Source organism: Mangifera indica, chromosome 1, assembly GCF_011075055.1.
Source record: "Mangifera indica cultivar Alphonso chromosome 1, CATAS_Mindica_2.1, whole genome shotgun sequence".
NCBI lineage: Eukaryota > Viridiplantae > Streptophyta > Magnoliopsida > Sapindales > Anacardiaceae > Mangifera > Mangifera indica.
Window position 1 is genome coordinate 2,653,303 of NC_058137.1, and position 20,075 is coordinate 2,673,377.

The 20,075-nt window shown below is 31.4% G+C and overlaps 2 protein-coding genes across 4 annotated transcripts; both read left to right on the forward strand.

The window, feature by feature from the left end:
- Positions 1–1,144: 1,144 nt before the first annotated feature.
- Positions 1,145–3,241, forward strand: LOC123220669 (60S ribosomal protein L4). Its single transcript, XM_044643237.1, has 2 exons — positions 1,145–2,325; positions 2,787–3,241. Exons 1-2 carry the CDS (start codon positions 1,222–1,224, stop codon positions 2,898–2,900), a joined length of 1,218 nt encoding a protein of 405 aa, XP_044499172.1. The 5' UTR covers positions 1,145–1,221; the 3' UTR covers positions 2,901–3,241.
- A 3,179-nt stretch (positions 3,242–6,420) lies between these two features.
- Positions 6,421–8,983, forward strand: LOC123220674 (floral homeotic protein APETALA 2-like). 3 transcript variants are annotated; one of them, XM_044643242.1, is made up of 10 exons: positions 6,421–7,042; positions 7,141–7,166; positions 7,268–7,298; positions 7,383–7,470; positions 7,570–7,715; positions 7,865–7,909; positions 7,998–8,098; positions 8,190–8,326; positions 8,429–8,509; positions 8,613–8,983. In XM_044643242.1, the coding sequence occupies exons 1-10, from the start codon at positions 6,582–6,584 to the stop codon at positions 8,850–8,852; spliced, it is 1,356 nt and encodes a 451-aa protein (XP_044499177.1). In that variant the 5' UTR covers positions 6,421–6,581; the 3' UTR covers positions 8,853–8,983. The 3 variants fall into 3 exon arrangements, with proteins under 3 accessions (XP_044499177.1, XP_044499186.1, XP_044499175.1); XM_044643240.1 differs by having other exon boundaries at positions 6,422–7,042; positions 8,429–8,518; XM_044643251.1 differs by lacking the exon at positions 7,865–7,909 and having other exon boundaries at positions 8,429–8,518.
- Positions 8,984–20,075: the final 11,092 nt, after the last annotated feature.

Sequence of the window (20,075 nt, forward strand, 5' to 3'; positions counted from 1 at the left end):
TCATTGAGCGACCAAGGATACAAGTCTTTGCTTTTCATTCTTGATAAGACAATAGCCTAGTTAATTTAAATTAGCATAATTGTTCAATCAGTAAATTTTAAGCTGTGTAGGCTAAAATTGGCATTTTGATGATAAATTAAATCTAAATTGATCGGGTGTTTTCATCCTGTTGAATATTGGACTTGGTTCAAAATCACCTGTATTAAATGAGACTATGCCCGCATGCTCATGGTAACATCCGGGATGCCTTCAGGTATGAGTATGGATATGAATTCATTAATTTAAGCTAATGGTAAAATGCTGTTGGGAACCATACAGACTCTCCAAACAACTAATATAAATTTTTTTAGGAGCCAAGCAAATAGAGTTTTAGAATCCAAGATTAACAAGAGAAATATGGCAGCATAGAAAACAAATTTGCATCAATTCAACAAGCTTTACAATCGATGAGAGTGACTATTTCTTCATACATAAAACAGTAACAAAAACCAGAATGAACCATTAACAATTTTTCCATTGTTTTGGCCTTCAGAGAGACAAAATATCTTTCTAATTTGTCTAATTATTCAAGCGGCTAGATTCTCTTCACTTTCCAGTTCCCACATTAAAGACCATCCAAACGAAACGAAACAAAACCCATTTTCTTCTCCGCTCCTTCTTCAGTCCCTTTCTTATTCCTTCTTTTTTCAAACCACCCATGCATAACTCTCAACTTCCCAATTTCACAATTGCTCGCTTTTCCACCTAAATATGATGTTCGTCCCTTTGAATTATCTAACAAACATTCATACCACGATTTCATTCTTTAATGAATCGATCTTTGTCTTTAAAAATTATAATTGTTCTAATACCAATTTGTTAAAAATCTGACAAACTTTACATTCAAGTGGGTATACAAAATAATATTCAATGTGATAAGTGTGATCTCATATTGATTTTTTTTAAAATAATCTTTCTTTTTTCTTTAACTTTATTCAAAATCATACATTTTTTAATTTTATTTCATTTGTATTTTTGTTATCAAGGTCTCAGGCCCGTTCATGAGGCATTAGCTCCAACCCAAATCCACAGACAACCTTACTCCTTATTCCCGTAACCAAACACTCCCAAAAAACCCTAGCTCTCACTATATAAACATATGTAATATAACCTCTCGATTCTTTTTTCAACACTCGCGCAAGCTAAACCCTAGCCACCCCTTCCATTTCACTCCCAAAGCCAATGGCAGCGGCAGCTCGTCCCTTAGTCTCCGTCCAGTCACTGGAAGGTGACATGGCCACCGATGCAGCCCCCACGGTACAATTACCTGCCGTCATGAAGGCTTCGATCCGTCCCGATATCGTCACTTTCGTCCACTCGAATATTTCCAAGAACAGCCGCCAGCCCTACGCCGTCTCTAAGAAGGCAGGTCACCAGACCTCCGCCGAATCTTGGGGTACCGGTCGCGCCGTCTCCCGTATCCCCCGTGTTCCCGGTGGTGGTACTCACCGTGCCGGCCAGGGAGCCTTCGGAAACATGTGTCGTGGCGGACGCATGTTTGCTCCTACCAAGATCTGGCGCCGCTGGCACCGTAAGGTAAACGTGAACCAAAAGAGGTATGCTGTCGTCTCCGCTATCGCCGCTTCTGCCGTCCCCTCCCTCGTGATGGCACGTGGCCATAAGGTCGAGAAAGTTCCAGAATTGCCTCTGGTCGTCAGTGACTCAGTCGAGGGTGTTGAGAAAACATCCGCCGCTTTGAAGGTTTTGAAACAGATTGGTGCTTATGATGATGCCGAAAAGGCCAAGGACAGCCAGTCCATTCGTCCTGGAAAGGGTAAAATGAGAAACCGCCGTTACATTTCCAGGAAGGGCCCATTGGTTGTGTACTCAACTGAAGGCGCTAAGCTCGTGAAGGCCTTCAGGAATATTCCTGGTGTTGATGTGGTGAACGTTGAGAGGTTGAATCTTTTGAAGCTTGCTCCTGGTGGACATCTTGGACGATTTGTTATCTGGACCAAGTCAGCCATTGAGAAGCTGGATTCAATCTATGGAACCTTCGATAAGGGGTCTGAGAAGAAGAAGGGGTACGTGTTGCCGCGTGCCAAAATGGTGAATGCCGATTTGGCTAGGATCATTAACTCTGATGAGGTGCAATCTGTGGTGAGGCCGATTAAGAAGGAAGTGAAGAGAGCACCATTGAAGAAGAATCCTCTGAAGAATCTCAACACTATGCTTAGGCTTAACCCATATGCTAAGACTGCAAGGAGAATGTCGCTTTTGGCTGAGGCACAACGAGTTAAGGCTAAGAAGGAGAAGCTTGACAAGAAGAGGAAGCCCATTACTAAGGTATATATGTTTCTTATTTGTTGAACCTTGCTTGTTAATTTTCTGTTTATTTACTATATGTTTTTTATTATATTCTTGAATTGTTGTTATTATGGTATATGCTACTGTTACAATGTTTTAGTGATGAATTCTTCTGATTTTGTTTAGCTTAGGTTTTGCAGGTTTAGTTCTTTTGTTTTCACAACTTAGCATATTTTGTTGACCTTTAATTGGTTTATAGGAGTTGATGGTATTGTATGAACATTAAGTTTGGTTCTTTATCAAATTTTTGGTTCTATTGAAATTTGTCCTATGAAAAGAAATACACAATGGTCTCTGGGCATAAGCGTTGAACCAAATTGTAAACTTAATCAGCAACTTGTAGATTTTGGCAATGCCAATGAGGTTTGTTATTGTTTTCATGGCAATGAGAATTGAACTTTGTTACACTGATCGTGTTTATTTCCTTTTGATTCTGCCAGGATGAGGCAGCTGCAATCAAGGCTGCTGGCAAGGCATGGTACCAAACAATGATCTCAGACAGTGATTATACCGAATTCGAAAACTTCTCAAAGTGGCTTGGGGTATCACAGTAGTGTGCTTTTCCAGTTTTAAAGTTTAATGTAAGACTATTTTGTTAATCCTTTCTGTTTGGTGTTGGAACAATTTTAGTTTGCATTGAGTCATGGATGAGAATATATGGAAGGGAATTGAGAGAAAAGTCTGGTACTTGGATTTTGGTTTTTCCTTCCAAGTTTCTTTTTTATTCTTTACTTCTCTAGGTGCAAAAATTATTATTGCAATCAGAACCGGAGTTAAATGTTTTAGGATTTTTAGGCACATTTATGGATGATTGCAAGTTTAAACTTTCACTTAATGTCCCTTATGTTTTGATCGGTCGTGATTTATCTTGATATAAATTGCTTAATTTTTCTGCCTATTCTTTTCGGATTCTGAAGGGATTTTCCAGATGATTTGATGCTTGTGATTTGGTGCCTGGTGCAATGAAACATTATAACCAACTTTCAATCATCAGTCATTTTAGTTTTAAATTTCAAAGGCAGTAAAGTGACATGGTAACCTTCTTAAGTATACTAAGCGAACGTGCACTCACTTCTCCCCATAGCCACTTGTTCCTTAAACCTTGCTGGTGTTCTCTTGAGCTGAACATAAAATTCTCTTTCATGTTATTTCCTCCTCTTCTACTTCTAGTTCTGTTCTTCCCCAGCTGATCATATTTTTTCATCATTGTACCAACTGGCCACTCTTTCAGATTGCTTTCAAACTCTTGAAACCTGGATTCAAATCTCAAACAGGCCGAAATTATTCAAATGTTTATAGAAAACTACTACAAGGCTTCAAGAGTAAACTAATAAGTTTGTGTTTTGATAAACTAATTTTACGGTCAAGCCATCAGGCATTATACAATTCCTAAAGCATAGATTTCGGTTGGAGAGCTTTGCCTATAGTTTTTCCCCACGCTCTTAATGCTTCTGGTTGTTACAAATATTTGATGTTTACCGTTGGATGATAAAATAAAGGTTGAAATTAGAAGACAATGATAATTGTGAAATTATAAAATTACCCTTCAATCCTAAAATAGTTGTATAATGCAGGTACTCTTTTTGTGAGTCCCCAGCGCTTGAATGGGTTTGTATATGCAAAATGGGACAGAATTTAGAGAAGGAAGTCTTTGTAAGTTATGTATCAATTCCACTATATATATATATATAACACAATATCCACAGCAATATCTAAAAGCTTATTTCTCCATTTACTTATAGTCCTTTCATTTTATATAACTTGAATCATGGATTGATGAATTGGGAAATGCTTACACTTGAGTATTCTATGACTCAAATGTCAAATGTCAATTGTTGATGGACGGTTCTCATAACAATTTGGACCATAGAGTGCCCACATTCAAATCAGGCTACCTGGAACACAATGGCCCAACTTGTTGTAGTTTCCCTTTGCTTATTCATAAATCTATGTATGCTTATAATAATAATAATATTTATGCATATTATGTGATTTGGGTTTATTTTATTTTATAAAATTAACTAATCATATTACGAAAAATTATTATTAGTATTCACATTAATATTTATTATTAATAATTTTTAAATTAGAGTAAATATCGATTTAATAAAAGGTTATTGTTTGCCAAGTCAGATCAATTAACTTATTATTAAATAAATAATTATAATTTTTTTAACATCAAAATAATATGTTTAGAAAGAATATTCAAAATTATGTTTGTTCAATTTTGGTTTAAGGTTTTAAAAAATTGATATTTAATATTGATCAAATCAAATCCGATTTTTATCTAATCCAATCATTTAGATCGTTCAATTCAATGTGATTTAACTTCAAAAACAATTTTTAAGTGAACTATAATCATTTTAGCTATTAATTGATGGTTTAATCGAACAAACTATTTGATATTTAAAATCGTGTTTATTATAATCAATGTTTTTAAAACTAAATCAAATATCTAAATTGATAAAAGAGTATGTCAAATTCAACTAATGACTGTATAGATGAATTATTTAAGTAAAAATTAAAAATAATATTTAAAAAAATTTTACATAATTTTTTATTAAATATATAATTTTAATTATTTTAATATATAAATAAATTAGTTTAATGTCACTGATAGGGCATTTGATTAAGACCCCAACATTTGCGAAGTTTTTGACCCTATGTGACCGGCTTAAGCTGTCGGTCATCAATCTTTATTTATTTATTTAGTGTGATAATTTCAATGTTTAAAACCTTAAACTTTTCAGATAAATTCCGGTACTAGTGTCATTGAATGGCTCTCATCTTACACTTCACCAATTAAACCAACTGACTTTTCTTCGTAAGGACAATAATTTTCTATTTATATTTTTAACAAATTAAGCTTTAATGGGATTAGCTGCCCTCTAATAATTATCAAGAAATTAATTTTTTTATTACTAAAAATAGTAATTTTAAATTAATTAAACTTTTATCCAGGCGGTCACGGACCTCTTGCCGCTGGACACGTGTTTAAAATAAAGAGCCCCACCTTGAGTTAATTATTTAATTTTCTTAGGAGAAAATTATTTTTTGTTTAATTTGCATATTAAAAGGAGTCCACTTATATGCGAATTATATATTTTCATAATTTTATATTAATTATAAAAAGAATTTTAGTAATTTTAAAAGTATTGGGAAATATGATTTGGCCAAAAGACTTCTTCCCACCCAAGGTATAGTGAATTCCAATTCCCACCTATCAATTTTCAAAAACTCAAACACCTACCCTTCAAAATTAAGTTAAGATTAAGGATAAAATCGTCATTTAATAATAATATTTAATATTTATATCATTTTACCTTCTTAATTTGAAAAACTAATAATTTCATCCAAAATTAAGTTTTAAAAAGTGACATTTTCCCTCTACCTAAAGTTTCTAATTTCGTCAGTGAATTTTTTACCAATGATAGTCAATCTCTTTTCCTCCCGGTGTTGTCTTTCCCTCCGGTGTTCAATATTAGGCCGATGACGTATGGATTTTGGACTGTCTAGATGAGGAGATTGATCTCATTTGGACCATTATCGTCTTCCAGACAAAGTCAATTTTGTCTAGACGATAAAGATCTAGACAAAGAGTATAGATTTTTTTAAATCCAGACGTCGTCAGCCCAATATTAAATACTGGAGGAAGAGACGACATCGGGAGAGAGAGAGATCGGCCATCGTTAGCTAAAAATTCATCAATAAAATTAGAAACCCTAGGTAGGGGGAAAAATGTCACTTTTCAAAACTTAATTTTGGACAAAATTATTAGTTTTTCAAATTAAGGGGGTAAAATGATATAAATGTTAAATATTATTATTAAATGATGATTTTATCTTTAATCTTAACTTAATTTTGGAAGGTAGGTGTTAGTTTTCCAAACTATGGGTGGGTGTTTGGTTTTAAAAGTTGGTGGATGGGAATAGGAGCTCACTATACCTTGGGTGGGAATAATTTCTTTTCGCCATATGATTTTTATGTACAAATGAGAAATTGAGAATCACCCGCCAAAAAAAAAAAAAGACATGAAAATATAAATATAAATATAAATAAATTGTAAATCCTTTTATCGAAACTAATCAGGCAGCAGTGACTTGTTCCTTCGTCTAATCTCTCTCTCTCTCTTTCACTCTTTGTAACTCAACTGCATCTCAATTTCTTCACACCCCACTTTCTCTTTCTCTCCTTTTATCAAACTCTTCCAATTTCACGTTAAAAAACTCACTTTCATGGCGATCTTGGATCTAAACCTGACTGTTGCGTCTGGTGGTTCGAGCTCCAATTCTGGGATCTTTGGTTCCACCGTCGTCAATGGCGACAGCTCTGAAAACTACTCCTCTTCATTAGAGTTAAATGCTCCCACTCTTTCTTTAAGTATATTTAAAGCCAACAACCCTGAGAAGAAGAATTTTAACACCAGAAATGATGCTGTTGTTCAAGTGCGTCATGGTGAAGACGTGCACAACGGGGCCACCACCATTCACTTTTTTCCAGAGCGTAAACGGAAGTCGTCTTCTTCAGAAAGACTTCACCCTTTGAATCGTCCTCTGGACGGGCTGAACGCTTCTACAAAGTTAATACCCCAGCCGCAGCCAATGAAGAAAAGCCGGCGAGGACCTAGGTCAAAAAGCTCTCAGTATCGCGGCGTTACATTTTACAGAAGGACTGGAAGATGGGAGTCCCATATCTGGTCAGGAAACATAAACTAGCAATAAAAGAATTATTTTATATTTCAAAGATTTTTGAAAGTTTATATTTTGAATTGATTTTTTTTTCAATACCTTGCAGGGATTGTGGAAAGCAAATCTACCTTGGTGGGTTTGCTGGTTTATTTTCTTTGTGTTTTGAATCTTTTCAGTGGGATTAAAAAATGGGTCGGTTACTGTTTCTGATACTACAGTTTAAATAATTGCAGGAGGTTTTGACACGGCTCTTACTGCCGCAAGGTATATGATCTTTCAAATGCTTTGTCTTTTTAGTGTTCTTTTTTTCGTATGATTATGTGAAGACAAATTTTCCTTATGATTTAGGGCATATGATCGAGCGGCAATCAAGTTTCGGGGTATTGATGCTGATATAAACTTTGATATTAGTGATTACATTGAAGACATTGAATCGGTACGTTGGAGACCTGAATTTAAGTTATATATATGGTTAATTTAAAAGTCAGATTTTTTAAAAAAATTGTCTTTTTGCTTGATTTTTCTGTTTTTACAGATGAGTTCTTATTCAAAGGAAGAATTTGTTAATGTTGTACGCCGCAATAGCAATGGCTTTTCAAGAGGATCGTCCAGGTACAGGGGAGTGACACTGCACAAGTGCGGGCGATGGGAAGCTCGAATGGGGCAGTTTCTGGGCAGAAAGTAAGAAACTCTTCTCTCTAATCTACTCTTATTGATTGATTTCTCTAGTTATGTTTAATTTATGATTTAGGTTTTTTTTTTTCAACATATGGAAGCCATTTCGGTTGTCAAATGAACTAAGAACTCAGAAATCATATCTTGCTTTGCAGGTATGTGTATCTCGGGCTGTTTGACACCGAGGTTGAAGCAGCGAGGTCTAGATGATTTTGAAATCATTCTTCCTTTGTGCTTTATGTCTAAATTTTAATTTCTAATGAACTAATTTGCTCTTGTTAAAATCAGGGCTTATGATAGGGCAGCCTTGAAATTCAGTGGAAATGATGCCATCACCAACTTTTCCCCAAGCCTGTATAAGGAAGAGATGACTGTTGACACTGGCGCTGGTATTATTAGTTGGTTTCAGTGGCTAATATTTTCGTTTTGCTTGTGTATTAGTAAAATTTTAACGTGAACTCTTAATGAATTCTGATACAGTGGTCAATGAGAATCTTGATTTGAATCTGGGAATTGCTCCCTCTCATTCCTCTGGGGGCCAAAAGCGGAAGAGCAACCCAAATGGATTGCAGTATCAGAATGGCTGGAATGAGATGGCCATGGATTTGGGAGCTGGGGTAATGTTGATGTTGACATTTGAACTTCTGCCAAACGTTGAATTACATATATTATAAAATCTTCAGTGAACATAATCATGATGCTGTTATTGTACTTGACAGATTGGGAGTTTTATGCCTGCAACAATGAAGGTTTCTGGGAATCCTTCTACCTGGAGTAATGGATATTCCCCTTCCTTTCCAGTCAGTCAGGTGATTTCACTGTCTATTCATTTCATCATGATGGATATGGACTTGAAAGCTTGACTGAATATATGGTCTGTTTGATTATCTTCTTTGTTTACAGGAAAAAGCAATAGAGAAGAGGAATGGCGCCACTTACAGGGGGCCGCCATGTGTGCCAGTCTTCTCTGCTGCAGCATCATCAGGATTCTCACCTAGAAAATTCACTGTACCATCAGCTGCCGCTTATCAATTTGACCATCCAAATCCAGCAATCCTTCGGCATCTTTGCTCTCTTTCAAGCACCAAAATGGCCCCCTACAACATCACCCGCAGTCCCCCTCGATACTATTGCAGGGGCTGAGTGAGATGCAGCTGGAAAGAGCTGAAAAGTTTGGTTTGCAAGAAGTCTTGTTATAAGACAAGCTCTGAAATAGCATGTATAAGTCGAACTTCTAAATATTATATTGATGTGGTGAATTTGAACCTTCTGAATGTGTTTCGTCTCTTTAATATTTAACATTTTAAAATCAGGAGCCTTGAATGTATGAAAAACCAGCCATTCTCATTCAAGCTAAAGCTGAAGCTTCCATAATTTGCTGTGTAAAGCAAACTAATCAATGGACTTCAATTTAGTCAAGAAATTTTTACAGCATAACCTGTAATGTTCCAAAATTCTGGAGCGAAAATGGGGACAGGCTGTGATGATAATCAAGTATGAAAATCCTTGGAAAGATTGATGGAAGTTTAATGATGTGTGAAAGTGCAAATACTTGTTTCCTGAGAAAAGTCCTTCCCATGATAGATAATCATACAAAAGTATGATGTCAGAAAACCACTTTAATCGACCTTTTGTCTTGTTGCCCAGCCACTAGTCTTCCAGGTGTCTAGTTCCTGCAGCTTTCTACCAGGGCCCCTTGTACAAAATTTCCGCAATACCCGGCCTTTTTTCAGATTGAAGCTGGAAGTTTCGTCTTCCCCATGAAATGTAAAAGCCAACCCTTAAGTCGGAATGTACTTGTTCGTGAGAATACTAAAAACTTCGATTTTTCCAGGCTTTTAAAAAGCACCAATTGGGAACTCTTCATTTCTGCAATTGAGTTTTTTCAGGGAAATCCCCATGAGGCCTTGGTGATTTTTCATTGAACCCATTTCATGAGAGCTATTTTGTACGTGGGTTTTTTATTTACTCTTATAAGAGAACGTTCAATTCTCTATTGAGTATTGAATTTATGCCTGTTGTCTGTGATTTTCTGGACTGGACATAAATTTATCTCATGCGTGTCTCGGTCAAGGGACCAAAAAGATTTTCATTACCAAACATAAAAGGAAATTACGAGCTCAAAAGTTTGACTATACTTTCTAAAAAAATGAGTTTGAAGAGGACTCAAGATCATTTATTATTATGGGTTGCTTTTAGTTGTAAAAAAGTGATTATGAAATGGGTTATTGAATTTAAAATTTTCTTTAATTGATGTAATTGATTTAGTTTCAAAAAAATAATAAAAATTATAATTTGATATTTCTCTTTATTAGTAATAAAAAATGTAAAATTCTTAAATGAAAAAATTTAAATTAAAAACTTGTTGATGAATTATCGTAATTAAATCTTTAACTTATTGATTATAAAATTATGAGATTATTACTAAACTTAAAATTCTAACAATTCAGTATAACTGGTTTAACTCCGAATGAACACTGACTCATAAGATCTCTTAGTAAAACATATATATATATATATATATATATATATATATATATATAAAATATGGGGAAAGAATATGCATTCTAAATGCTATACTCTCCACCATCGGTCCTTTCATCTGAGCACACATATATTATAATAACAGTACTAGGAAAAAAACCATGAATGAATCCGCCTTTGTGTTGGGTGAAAGCTTTATGGGTCATGGATGATTGAGCTGTAAAAGTGCCCCTCACTTGACAAGATAACTCATTCTGTTTAGTCTCTATCATGTCGGCTATTAATTATCTCTGGTTTTGTGGTACGTTAAAGAAACGTGTCAAATCCAACCTCCTTTTTTCATGTTTATGGGGTTCTTCTTCTGCATCTTCTTTTCTGCACGCGTTTCTTTATTTTTTCACCATCCCACCATCATCATGGTTACTCCCGTTCTAGCTTTATATGCTCTACTGTTTTCCTACTGTTTGTCGCAGGCTCGTCTTTGCTGCGTCGTTGCCGAGAAATTTGCAGCATCAAATGACAACACAGTAATTAAAAAATTGACAACACAAGCAAATACTTGTAACATCTATAGCATCTGGGGTTATGGGCATTCCCGAAATAGGATTTTGGGTTTATGGGTTTAGTCTTGGGTTCACACCATTAAGAATGAAAAATAAGAGTCCCACTGGTAGCTTTAATAAGAAGATAAGAGTGTCCAAATGAGTATGTGTGCCAAATATACCGACAGTTTAATTTATTAATATAGCACAGAGTTTTACTTATTTATTATAATTAATTCGGATGAGTTATTATATTACAATATAATTGTTGTTAGCACTAATCCTGTAATAATAGGTGAAAGATAGAATCGTTTTTTCATATTAAATAGATAAAAATATTAAATTTAGTAATCTGTCTATAATTATTATAATAAATAAATTAATATTTTAATTATAAAATTTTATTTATTTATTTTTTGTTAGAATCTTACCCTGTAATAGTTCAGATTTTTCAATAAGAGATCTATCTCTAATTAAAATAAGGGAAAAATATTATTTTTCACCTAAATTTTAATCTTATCTCAAAAGAATACTCATCCTTGATAAAAAACTTAAATACCTATTCAAAGTTTAATTTGTTTGGATCTACCCACATATTTTCTATTAGGGTTAAGGCGTAAATTTATCATTTTATCAATAATATTAAATAATTAAAATTTTACCTTATTTTTCCCCTTTAATTTAAAAAACTAACATTTGTCTCATGAATTAAGTTTTAAAAAATTCACTTTTTCCCTCTGAAATGTAACAACTTTCTCCGGAGAAGTTTTCTTCCAGAGATCGACCACTTTTGGACGACGATCGTCGTCCAGATTTGGATGATACTTCGTCGTTTAGATCTTTAGACGACGAAGCGTCGTCCAATCTAAAAGACGGAGAGTCATCTATTCTGGATGACGCTCCGTCATCTAGTGAAGATTAACAAGTGTCGTCTAGAGTCACTCTCTCTCCAACCATATCGTCACCGGTGAGTGGAGGGAAAGTGAAAAAAAAATTAAAGATTTTGGGAGGGTGAAAGTCACTTTTTTAAGTTCAAGAATGAGAGTAAAAGTTAATTTTTAAAATTGGAGGGAAAAAATATAATAAAATTATATAACTTGAATATAAACAATAAAATAATGATTTTATTCTTATATTTAACAAAAAATTTAACAATAATTTAAAAATAAATAAATATTTAAATTTTTTATTAGATGTAAATATATTTTTAAAATAAAACTTAAATTTAGGTGAAAAATAGTCCATTCCCGTTAAAATAATCCCTTTACATCAAACTTGCAAAATTTCAACGTGAAGTGATGGATGATGGAGGAAGTTTTCGAAGGAAGAGAGAGAATGACCAAGAAAGGTGAAGGGTAAGGTTGTGGACAAAAGTGGGAAGATGAGGTTTAATTGAAAAGGACTGGACTATGGAATATGCAATAATTTAGGGGAGAAAGACTGAACGCTAAGCTGAGTACGAACATATGGTGCCATTATTGTTCTACTGTTTGAGTAGCAAGATGATGAAAGCCTCACAGTAATTCCCACCATTCTTAACTTTCGTTACTAGTTGATTCACGGAGATGGAGCCTGCTCTCACAGGCTTTTGTCTTCACTTTATTATTCTCATTCTTAAAATTGGTTGGTTGGCTAGGCCCTTCACTCAACCATACTGCAATTGCTTTAATTCTTTTTTGTTATTTCAATGTAATGTAAATCTATCAGTAAATCATCAAGATCTTGTCCCTTTTCAATAAGGTAAACAAGGTTTCAATACTGCCCTCTGTTCTCGCCCTTTCTGAAGCAAATGTTTTGAATACATTGAATACAACAAATGGCCTTTTTTCCCAAGTTTTCATAAAAGCTGATCCTAACCCAATGCGAGAATGGGTTAAGATCAGCTTTTATTTTAACAGGGATGTCACAGTTTCAGCTTCCAAATTCTCTATTGGTGTCACAGTTTTAAGATGAATTTTTTCATAATTTGAATGATGATTCTCAAGGTACCTATTTCCCCAAGTAACATCTGACGAAACCAGGAGGCCATCAGTGTTCAGACTGCAATAGAAAATTACAACCATCGAAAGAAATACTTTACCAGGCCCAGCTCAAGGCTGACGTTGCCCCAAGACAAAAGGGACAAGCATATTTCATTAAAATAATGTTATGTGTATAACTTTATATACAAATAATAGTATATCATTATACGATTGGATAATTAAAAATTAAAAATAAAGTAATATCCAATCACAAGTTAACACGTCATTATTTGTGTATATAGTTTTATTGATTTCATAGGCATCCAATTTTTATTTTGGCATATTCATTCTCAAACAGATTCCTGTCAACAAGATGCAACCACGGAGATCCATTTTCCTTTTTCCTCCCTGGTTCATTTGCAAATGCTTCTGATCTCATTTGTTTATAAGAGAAAATAAAGATACAGTTTGGTTACACTGCTTCTGATTTAGGACACATTCTTTTCCAAGATTATAATAATTTTTCACCTCAAGGTAAAAAGAAGGGAAGAGAAGAGAAGGACCAAGTCACTCTCAGTATGTTCCACTGAAAAAGGACAACTCAAATTGTTTGTAAAACCCATCTTTATGTAAATTCCTTTAACACTTTAAGACATGACCAAGTAGTTGATGGCCATCATGAAAACTGTCAAAATTGTCTTCATCCAACACAGAGAGAATGGCCCTTGAAGTAAACACACACTTTCATATGTGAAAAATCAATTATACCTTGTAAAGGCTGAAACATCTTCATCCTTGCTAAAACTATCTTCTTGAGGGCCAAAATCACGCAGATGCAAACAATCTGGAATGCTACAAAGGCTTCAGAGAGGCAATGAAGTCAGTTCTTAAAGTACAAAAATATCATTACCGTGTTTCTAAGACAGGCACGGCAATGCTTTCTGGTTCCAAAGCAAGGCCCGCAAAAGAAGGGGCTTAAATAGTTGTCTTATGGAATTGAAGCCTTACAAGTTAAGCGTAAGACTGCTTACCTCAAAGGTCTACCTTCCAAGGTAAAACTGTTCACTGATTGAATACATAGAATCGCTTCCTCCTCTTTTGTGTATGTAATGTGTAAGATTTAATACACATGAACAAACATAAAATTATGCAATCCTAGTTTATATGATTTATACATAGATTATAAAATATCGAATTAAATTTAAAGTTATAAAAATAACTAAATTGTCATGTAATATGAATTCATATTACTTGTCATACTCTTATCGAGATCACTTCTTAGATGTGATTTAATCTTTTACTCTAAAAACTTTACTCTATGACGGTTTTAAATAAGTAAATTATATTGTAACGTTAAGTTTTATAATAAAAACATAATCGATAGATTAATTGACCCTGGTCTAATAAATCTCAAAGATCTATACTATTTACCTAAACCATAACTTTCAAGTATATTGAGTTTATCTAATTTTATTAAAAACAACCATAACGTTAATTATATTTATAAATTGTTATTTGACTATTTAATTATCTAATTTTATTAAATCAAAAATATAATTAATGTTAATAAAAAAATTTCTAACATAATGAACCTAATTCACCAGCATTAAAACAAAGTGAGCAAAATGTTATTAAAGACAGCCTGCAACAGCACCTGACAAAGATTCAAGATTTCGCCAAAGAGAGAAATTAGCATTTAGCAAACGCCCCTTGGGCTGTGAATTGGCCCATCAAACTCACATTGGACACACTAGTCCTGGAACAAAGTGACTATATCTAATCACACATGGGACATATGGAAATTCCTTGTCAATGGTGTTCAAGTGGCATACCGTAAATCAAAACTGTTACTACGGTACAAATAGCTTTAGGTAGGTAGTATCAGAATCCAAAGATATGACATAACAAATTCACCTCATAGTTCGAATTAGAGGTGGATCGGGATCTTATGCAAACTCATTCGGCTTTAGTTTAATTTGAACAATTTGATCTTAAATTGAAAATTTAATTTGATAACTTAACTTATAATCAATTCGTTTATTTATCTAATGATATATTTTATATAATTAAAGATATTTTTTACTTTTTCTAATATTATTTGTAATTTCATAGTTTTGTAATAATGTTATAGGTAGATTTAAATTTGTTTAAATTAAATATTACCGATTTGACCTTATTGACTTGGTCTCATACTCAGCTTGATCCGGACTCTAATTTAGGAGTTAAGAGATGGACTTTGAAACATACACTCGTTTTTATGCTTTTAGGAGTTAGTTGGGACTTCAAAACGTACTCTTTCTTATGAAGGTTCTATGCAAGTGATACCTAGGCACCGCAAATATGGAGGGATTTTCGTCAAAAAAATAACTACCGTTAATTTAATCTGTTATCAAACGCAGAATCTTTTGTGAAAAAACAAAGAACCTCTTACCTTATTCAGTTATTACTCAAATAAATAAAATAGTCTTGAATTTTAATAAAAAATAAATTATATCCTATAAAATTAAAACAATAATGTTTAAATCAAAGAAAATATTTTTATTATAACTTTTAATATATAATAATTAAAAAATATTATTATAAAAATACAAATAATAAAATTAAGAAAATAGAATAAATAATGTTAAACAAAATAGATGTGTACGCTATTGGATAAATTATTTGTATACTCTATCCCTTTGTTATTTGTATTTTTTTTTATTTGATTAATTTCTAATATATTTTCATGTTTATCCCTCCATCTAAGGGATTCGGCTAACTTTTCTTAGATGAAAATCCCACTTTACTATAATATCAAAAAAATTATGTGTATCTTTTTATGTATATATATATGTGTGTGTGTGTGTAATTATATAATTAGATAATTTTAAATTATAGATAAAATAATACACAATCATATGATAACACTTATAAATATATATATATATTTGTACACTTAAAATTGGTATATATAATATTACTCTTATAATATTTGGTCTCGTAATATTACTTGTTTCAACATTTGAATCTAATTGTCACTCGGGCAAACATTAAAAATATTAACGATTTTAAAACAATGTTATGTATATTTATTTTGAGTATACAATAAATATATATTTATATATGTTATCATACAATTAGGTATTAATTTATTTTTAATTTAAAATTATTCAATTATATGATGACACACATTAAATATATACTTATTTATGTACGCATAATTTTATTGATGTCTTTAAGTAGTTAGATTGTTGTTATTTAAAATAAACTCTTCAAGAAGAGATTTTTTTTAATGATAAGGATATGCATAGTTTTATTAATGTCTTTTAAGTAGTTGCATTAGTGTTATTTGAAATAAAACCCCCTCAAGAAGAGCCTTTTTTTTTTTAATAATTATGATTCAATCCGACTTTTCTCGAATAGGTAAAATTAGGTTATATTAACCAAACTTATAACTGATATATTAGATAGGGCAAAGTTTCGCTTTTCGTTATTAAAACTTTTCATATAAAAAATCATACTATCCGAGCTTTAATCTTCCATGAGAAAATTGTTTCCTTTAATCATTGAAGGTAATCTCTAGGGCTGAGCCTTCCTAAACTTAGCCATTAAGAAAAGCTCAATTGCGTGACACATTTATTTATATATTAATGTTGCACTGATGTCTATCTATCTATCTGTATACAACATTTGATCCCACTCAAAGTCCACCGTCCTCATGAAAAAAGCAAAAAGCAGAAGCATTAAAAAACAGGGAGAAGTCACTTTCCTTTTTGGAAAGTTCAAATAAAGCTACCACTTTGATCAAAGCTAATCCTAAAGTAATCCCCGCCAACATCAAAAATGTCATATCTAGATGCAAAGTTTCATAAATAAAGTTGGAATATCTACATGGGTGTGGCTTCTTTATTATAAGAATCCAAAGTTAGTATACATGACTCACGCAAATCTTCCAAAACCTACTTACTAGAATATTCAGAAGTTGGGTTTAGTTTAAAGAAATTTTGTGTTCTGAGTTGGTTATGAATTTTAGGTGAACCGCAAATCAAATATCATGTATTGAAATAATATTATGTACATTCAGTTTTAATTTTTCAATTATATATTTAGATGATATATAATTGTGTATTAGTTTATTCTAATTCAAAATTCTTAATTACAGATAGAGTTAGATTCAAGATAAGTTTATTTAAGTTAAAAAATAAATTCAATTCGAACAAATTTGACTCTAATAAACTCGAACTCAAGCTCGAACTTTAAAAGGATTTAATTCACCATACTAGTAAGTATAAAAGATTTTAATATAAATTAATTAAAATAATATCGTTTTAATTAATACGAATCAAAATAATATCGTTTTAGTTTTTTTTTGATTGAGCTTAACTCTCTTTAAGTGAGTTAAACTTGAATAACTATGAGAAACCCAAACTCAATTTAGTTTAAAATTAATTTAAATTATTTAATAACATAAAATCTATCTACACAACTATTTAATTTTATTGAAAAAGAATTGAAATGGCAAGTGCTAAAGTAGACTTTCAACCGTCAAATAAAGCCAGAGGGAAGAGGAGCCTTGTGGGGAAATGTTGATTCCGAGATGCTTATTTATGCAATAATTGTGTTTTGGTTAGGCAATTTAACAAGCAATTTGACCTCAATTATGGCCCAAATTCCAAGGTTGATGATTGAAAACCTTAAGCCCCCAAAACCATTGACCATCGTCAATGCTAGATTTAACTGCTTACCAAATACCATGTTCTAAGTCCACGTCAGTCCTCCTCACTCTGTCAAATGCACATGCACCTGCACGTGCTCGTACACTTTTACCGCATAAATCCACTTTCCTTTTCAGAAATTTTATTTCATGAATTCCTTCCGCCCACAATTTGTCAGTATAATTTTCAAGCCGACAGATAATTAATTTTATAATACATAGTTTATTTCTATTAAGGTATAGTCTTCCATGATGAGGAGCTCTCTAACTAGTGACCCCTTCATTTTGGAAAATGACACTCACTCCCTCTATCTTTACATAATTAAATTTTGTCCATCTTATAAAGAGGAAAATACTTAGTCACCCTTCAGGGGGAAAACATAACTAACTATAAGATGACATTTGGTTAAGGATTAATAAAAGTTATTCTGGTAATCTGTCTTTTATTATTTAGATTTCTTTATTTAGTTTATACGTAATAAAAGATTTTAATAATATTTTATTATTAATGATAATGTGACAGATAATATAAAGGATAATCTAAATTATTAAAATATTATCAAAAAAATTTTAATTTTATTATAATTATATCTTTATTTATTAATTTTTTAAGGTAAAAATATTTTTATTTTCAATTAATATAACAAATAACATAAACAAATTTAGAATAATTAAACTTAGTGAAATTTAAACAAAATAATATATTAGTTTTTTATTATATTTAATTAAATATAATAATTATTTATATTTATCAATTTTTATTAAATATAATAATAATTTATACTTAATAATCGAAAGAAAATTTTCTAATATTGATAATAAAGTATTTTTCAAACTAAATATTTTTTTAAGTATAAAAGATTATGATATGCATAAATCAATAAATTTTTGTATAACGTTGACAGTTAAATCCACTTGAAATTAAAAATTTGAATTTCAAAAACAAATTTGAATTACGCTTAAAAATAAATCTAACCCTTTAGTTATCAAAGAATCTAAAACTCTTATGATTTGCACAAGAAATTTTAAGGAAGATATTTAGTAAACCTGTTCTACCAAACTTTATCTTTTTTGAAATGATTATCACATTGAATTAATTTGTTAAAAAATTTATTACTACATCACACATTTTTCATCAAAAAAATGATTATAATTTCCTCACTTTGGTCTCATGGTCATTTTGCCGATGATCAGGCAGCGCCGTCGAAGAAGTTGCCAAACAGTGGAATTACTACCTTACTATATACATAATATTATATAATATATTACTGAAATAGTTAAAAAATACAAAATATAATATAATATAATAAATATATTATATAAAATAATACATATTATTAACATAAATAATAATATTATAAAAATATTTTTTTTAAAAATATTTATGATATTTTTAAAATAATAATTTGATAATTAGAATTTTTGACCGCTAAGGTTGTAAAAGGTCAAGGTCATTCACAGATGGCCAGTTAGGGTTTGAGTCTTGCACTTATTAGTTAGAGACTCCATGTGATGTACCATGACAAAACATATCTCTGATTTGTCCAATCCGTAGTTGTGGGTCTAGGCGACTGCAAACTCTCAGGGTTTATCGCAAAGGTTCTCCGAGTTAACGAGATAATTAGATTTTTTATTATTTTTAAATAATATATCAAATGATATGATATAAAAAATTAAAATTTTAATATACAATAGCATACGTGATTCGATTATTATTGCGTCAATTTATTTATAGCTTGAGAGTTGATGACATGTTCCATAGTTGACTTAAAAAAATTTTAACATAAGGATTATCGAATAATTTGACTTGAATTGAATCTAAAAATGACTCAAACTCGACATCGGCTTAAATAAAAAAAAGTTCTTGAGATTGATGAATTGAAATTTATTTAGCTTGAGTTTAATTTTCAACTTAATTTTATAAAATTGAAGCTCATACTATATTTGGAAGTAACTTGATTTTAAAACTGAGATCAAACTTGACTCATTTATGAAAATGAATTCAATTTTTAGTTCGAGTTTGAACTAAACTTAAAATCAATTTATTCAATCCGAGTTAGAAATCAAGTTTGAATCAAATTGAATTATATCCAAACCTAAAAAGACCATATTCATTGAAGTACTTTCGTAGGATTTATTTTGAGGCCATAATATTGTGGTTGATGAAATAAATTGCAAATACCTAATGTAGCAAGGGACGTTTGGTTTGGATAATATTTTATTACTAAAATAGAAAGATTACCTTGAAGATAAATTACTAGGTATAAATGATTATCATGTTTGATAAAATTTGATAGGTATAAATAATTATTGTGTTTGATTAAAAGTAATAAAAAAATACTAGTAAATTATTTTACTTAAATGCCATTAAAAACAATTATTTTTAAATATTTTTTTATATTATTTGTCATATTAATTAAAAATAAATTTATTTTTATCTAAAAAAATTAATAAATAATAATATAATTATAATAAAATCAAGATTATATTGGTAATCTTTAAATATCTAAAGTGAAAATGATAATCAGATTATCACCTATTTTATTTGTCACGTTAACATTGATAATAGAAGATTATTATAATCTTTTTATTACTGATAAATCAAACAAAAGAATAAAAGATAGATTACCAAGATAATCTTTAAATATTGAAATTAAACAACCTCTAAATGTCTAATGAACTTTAT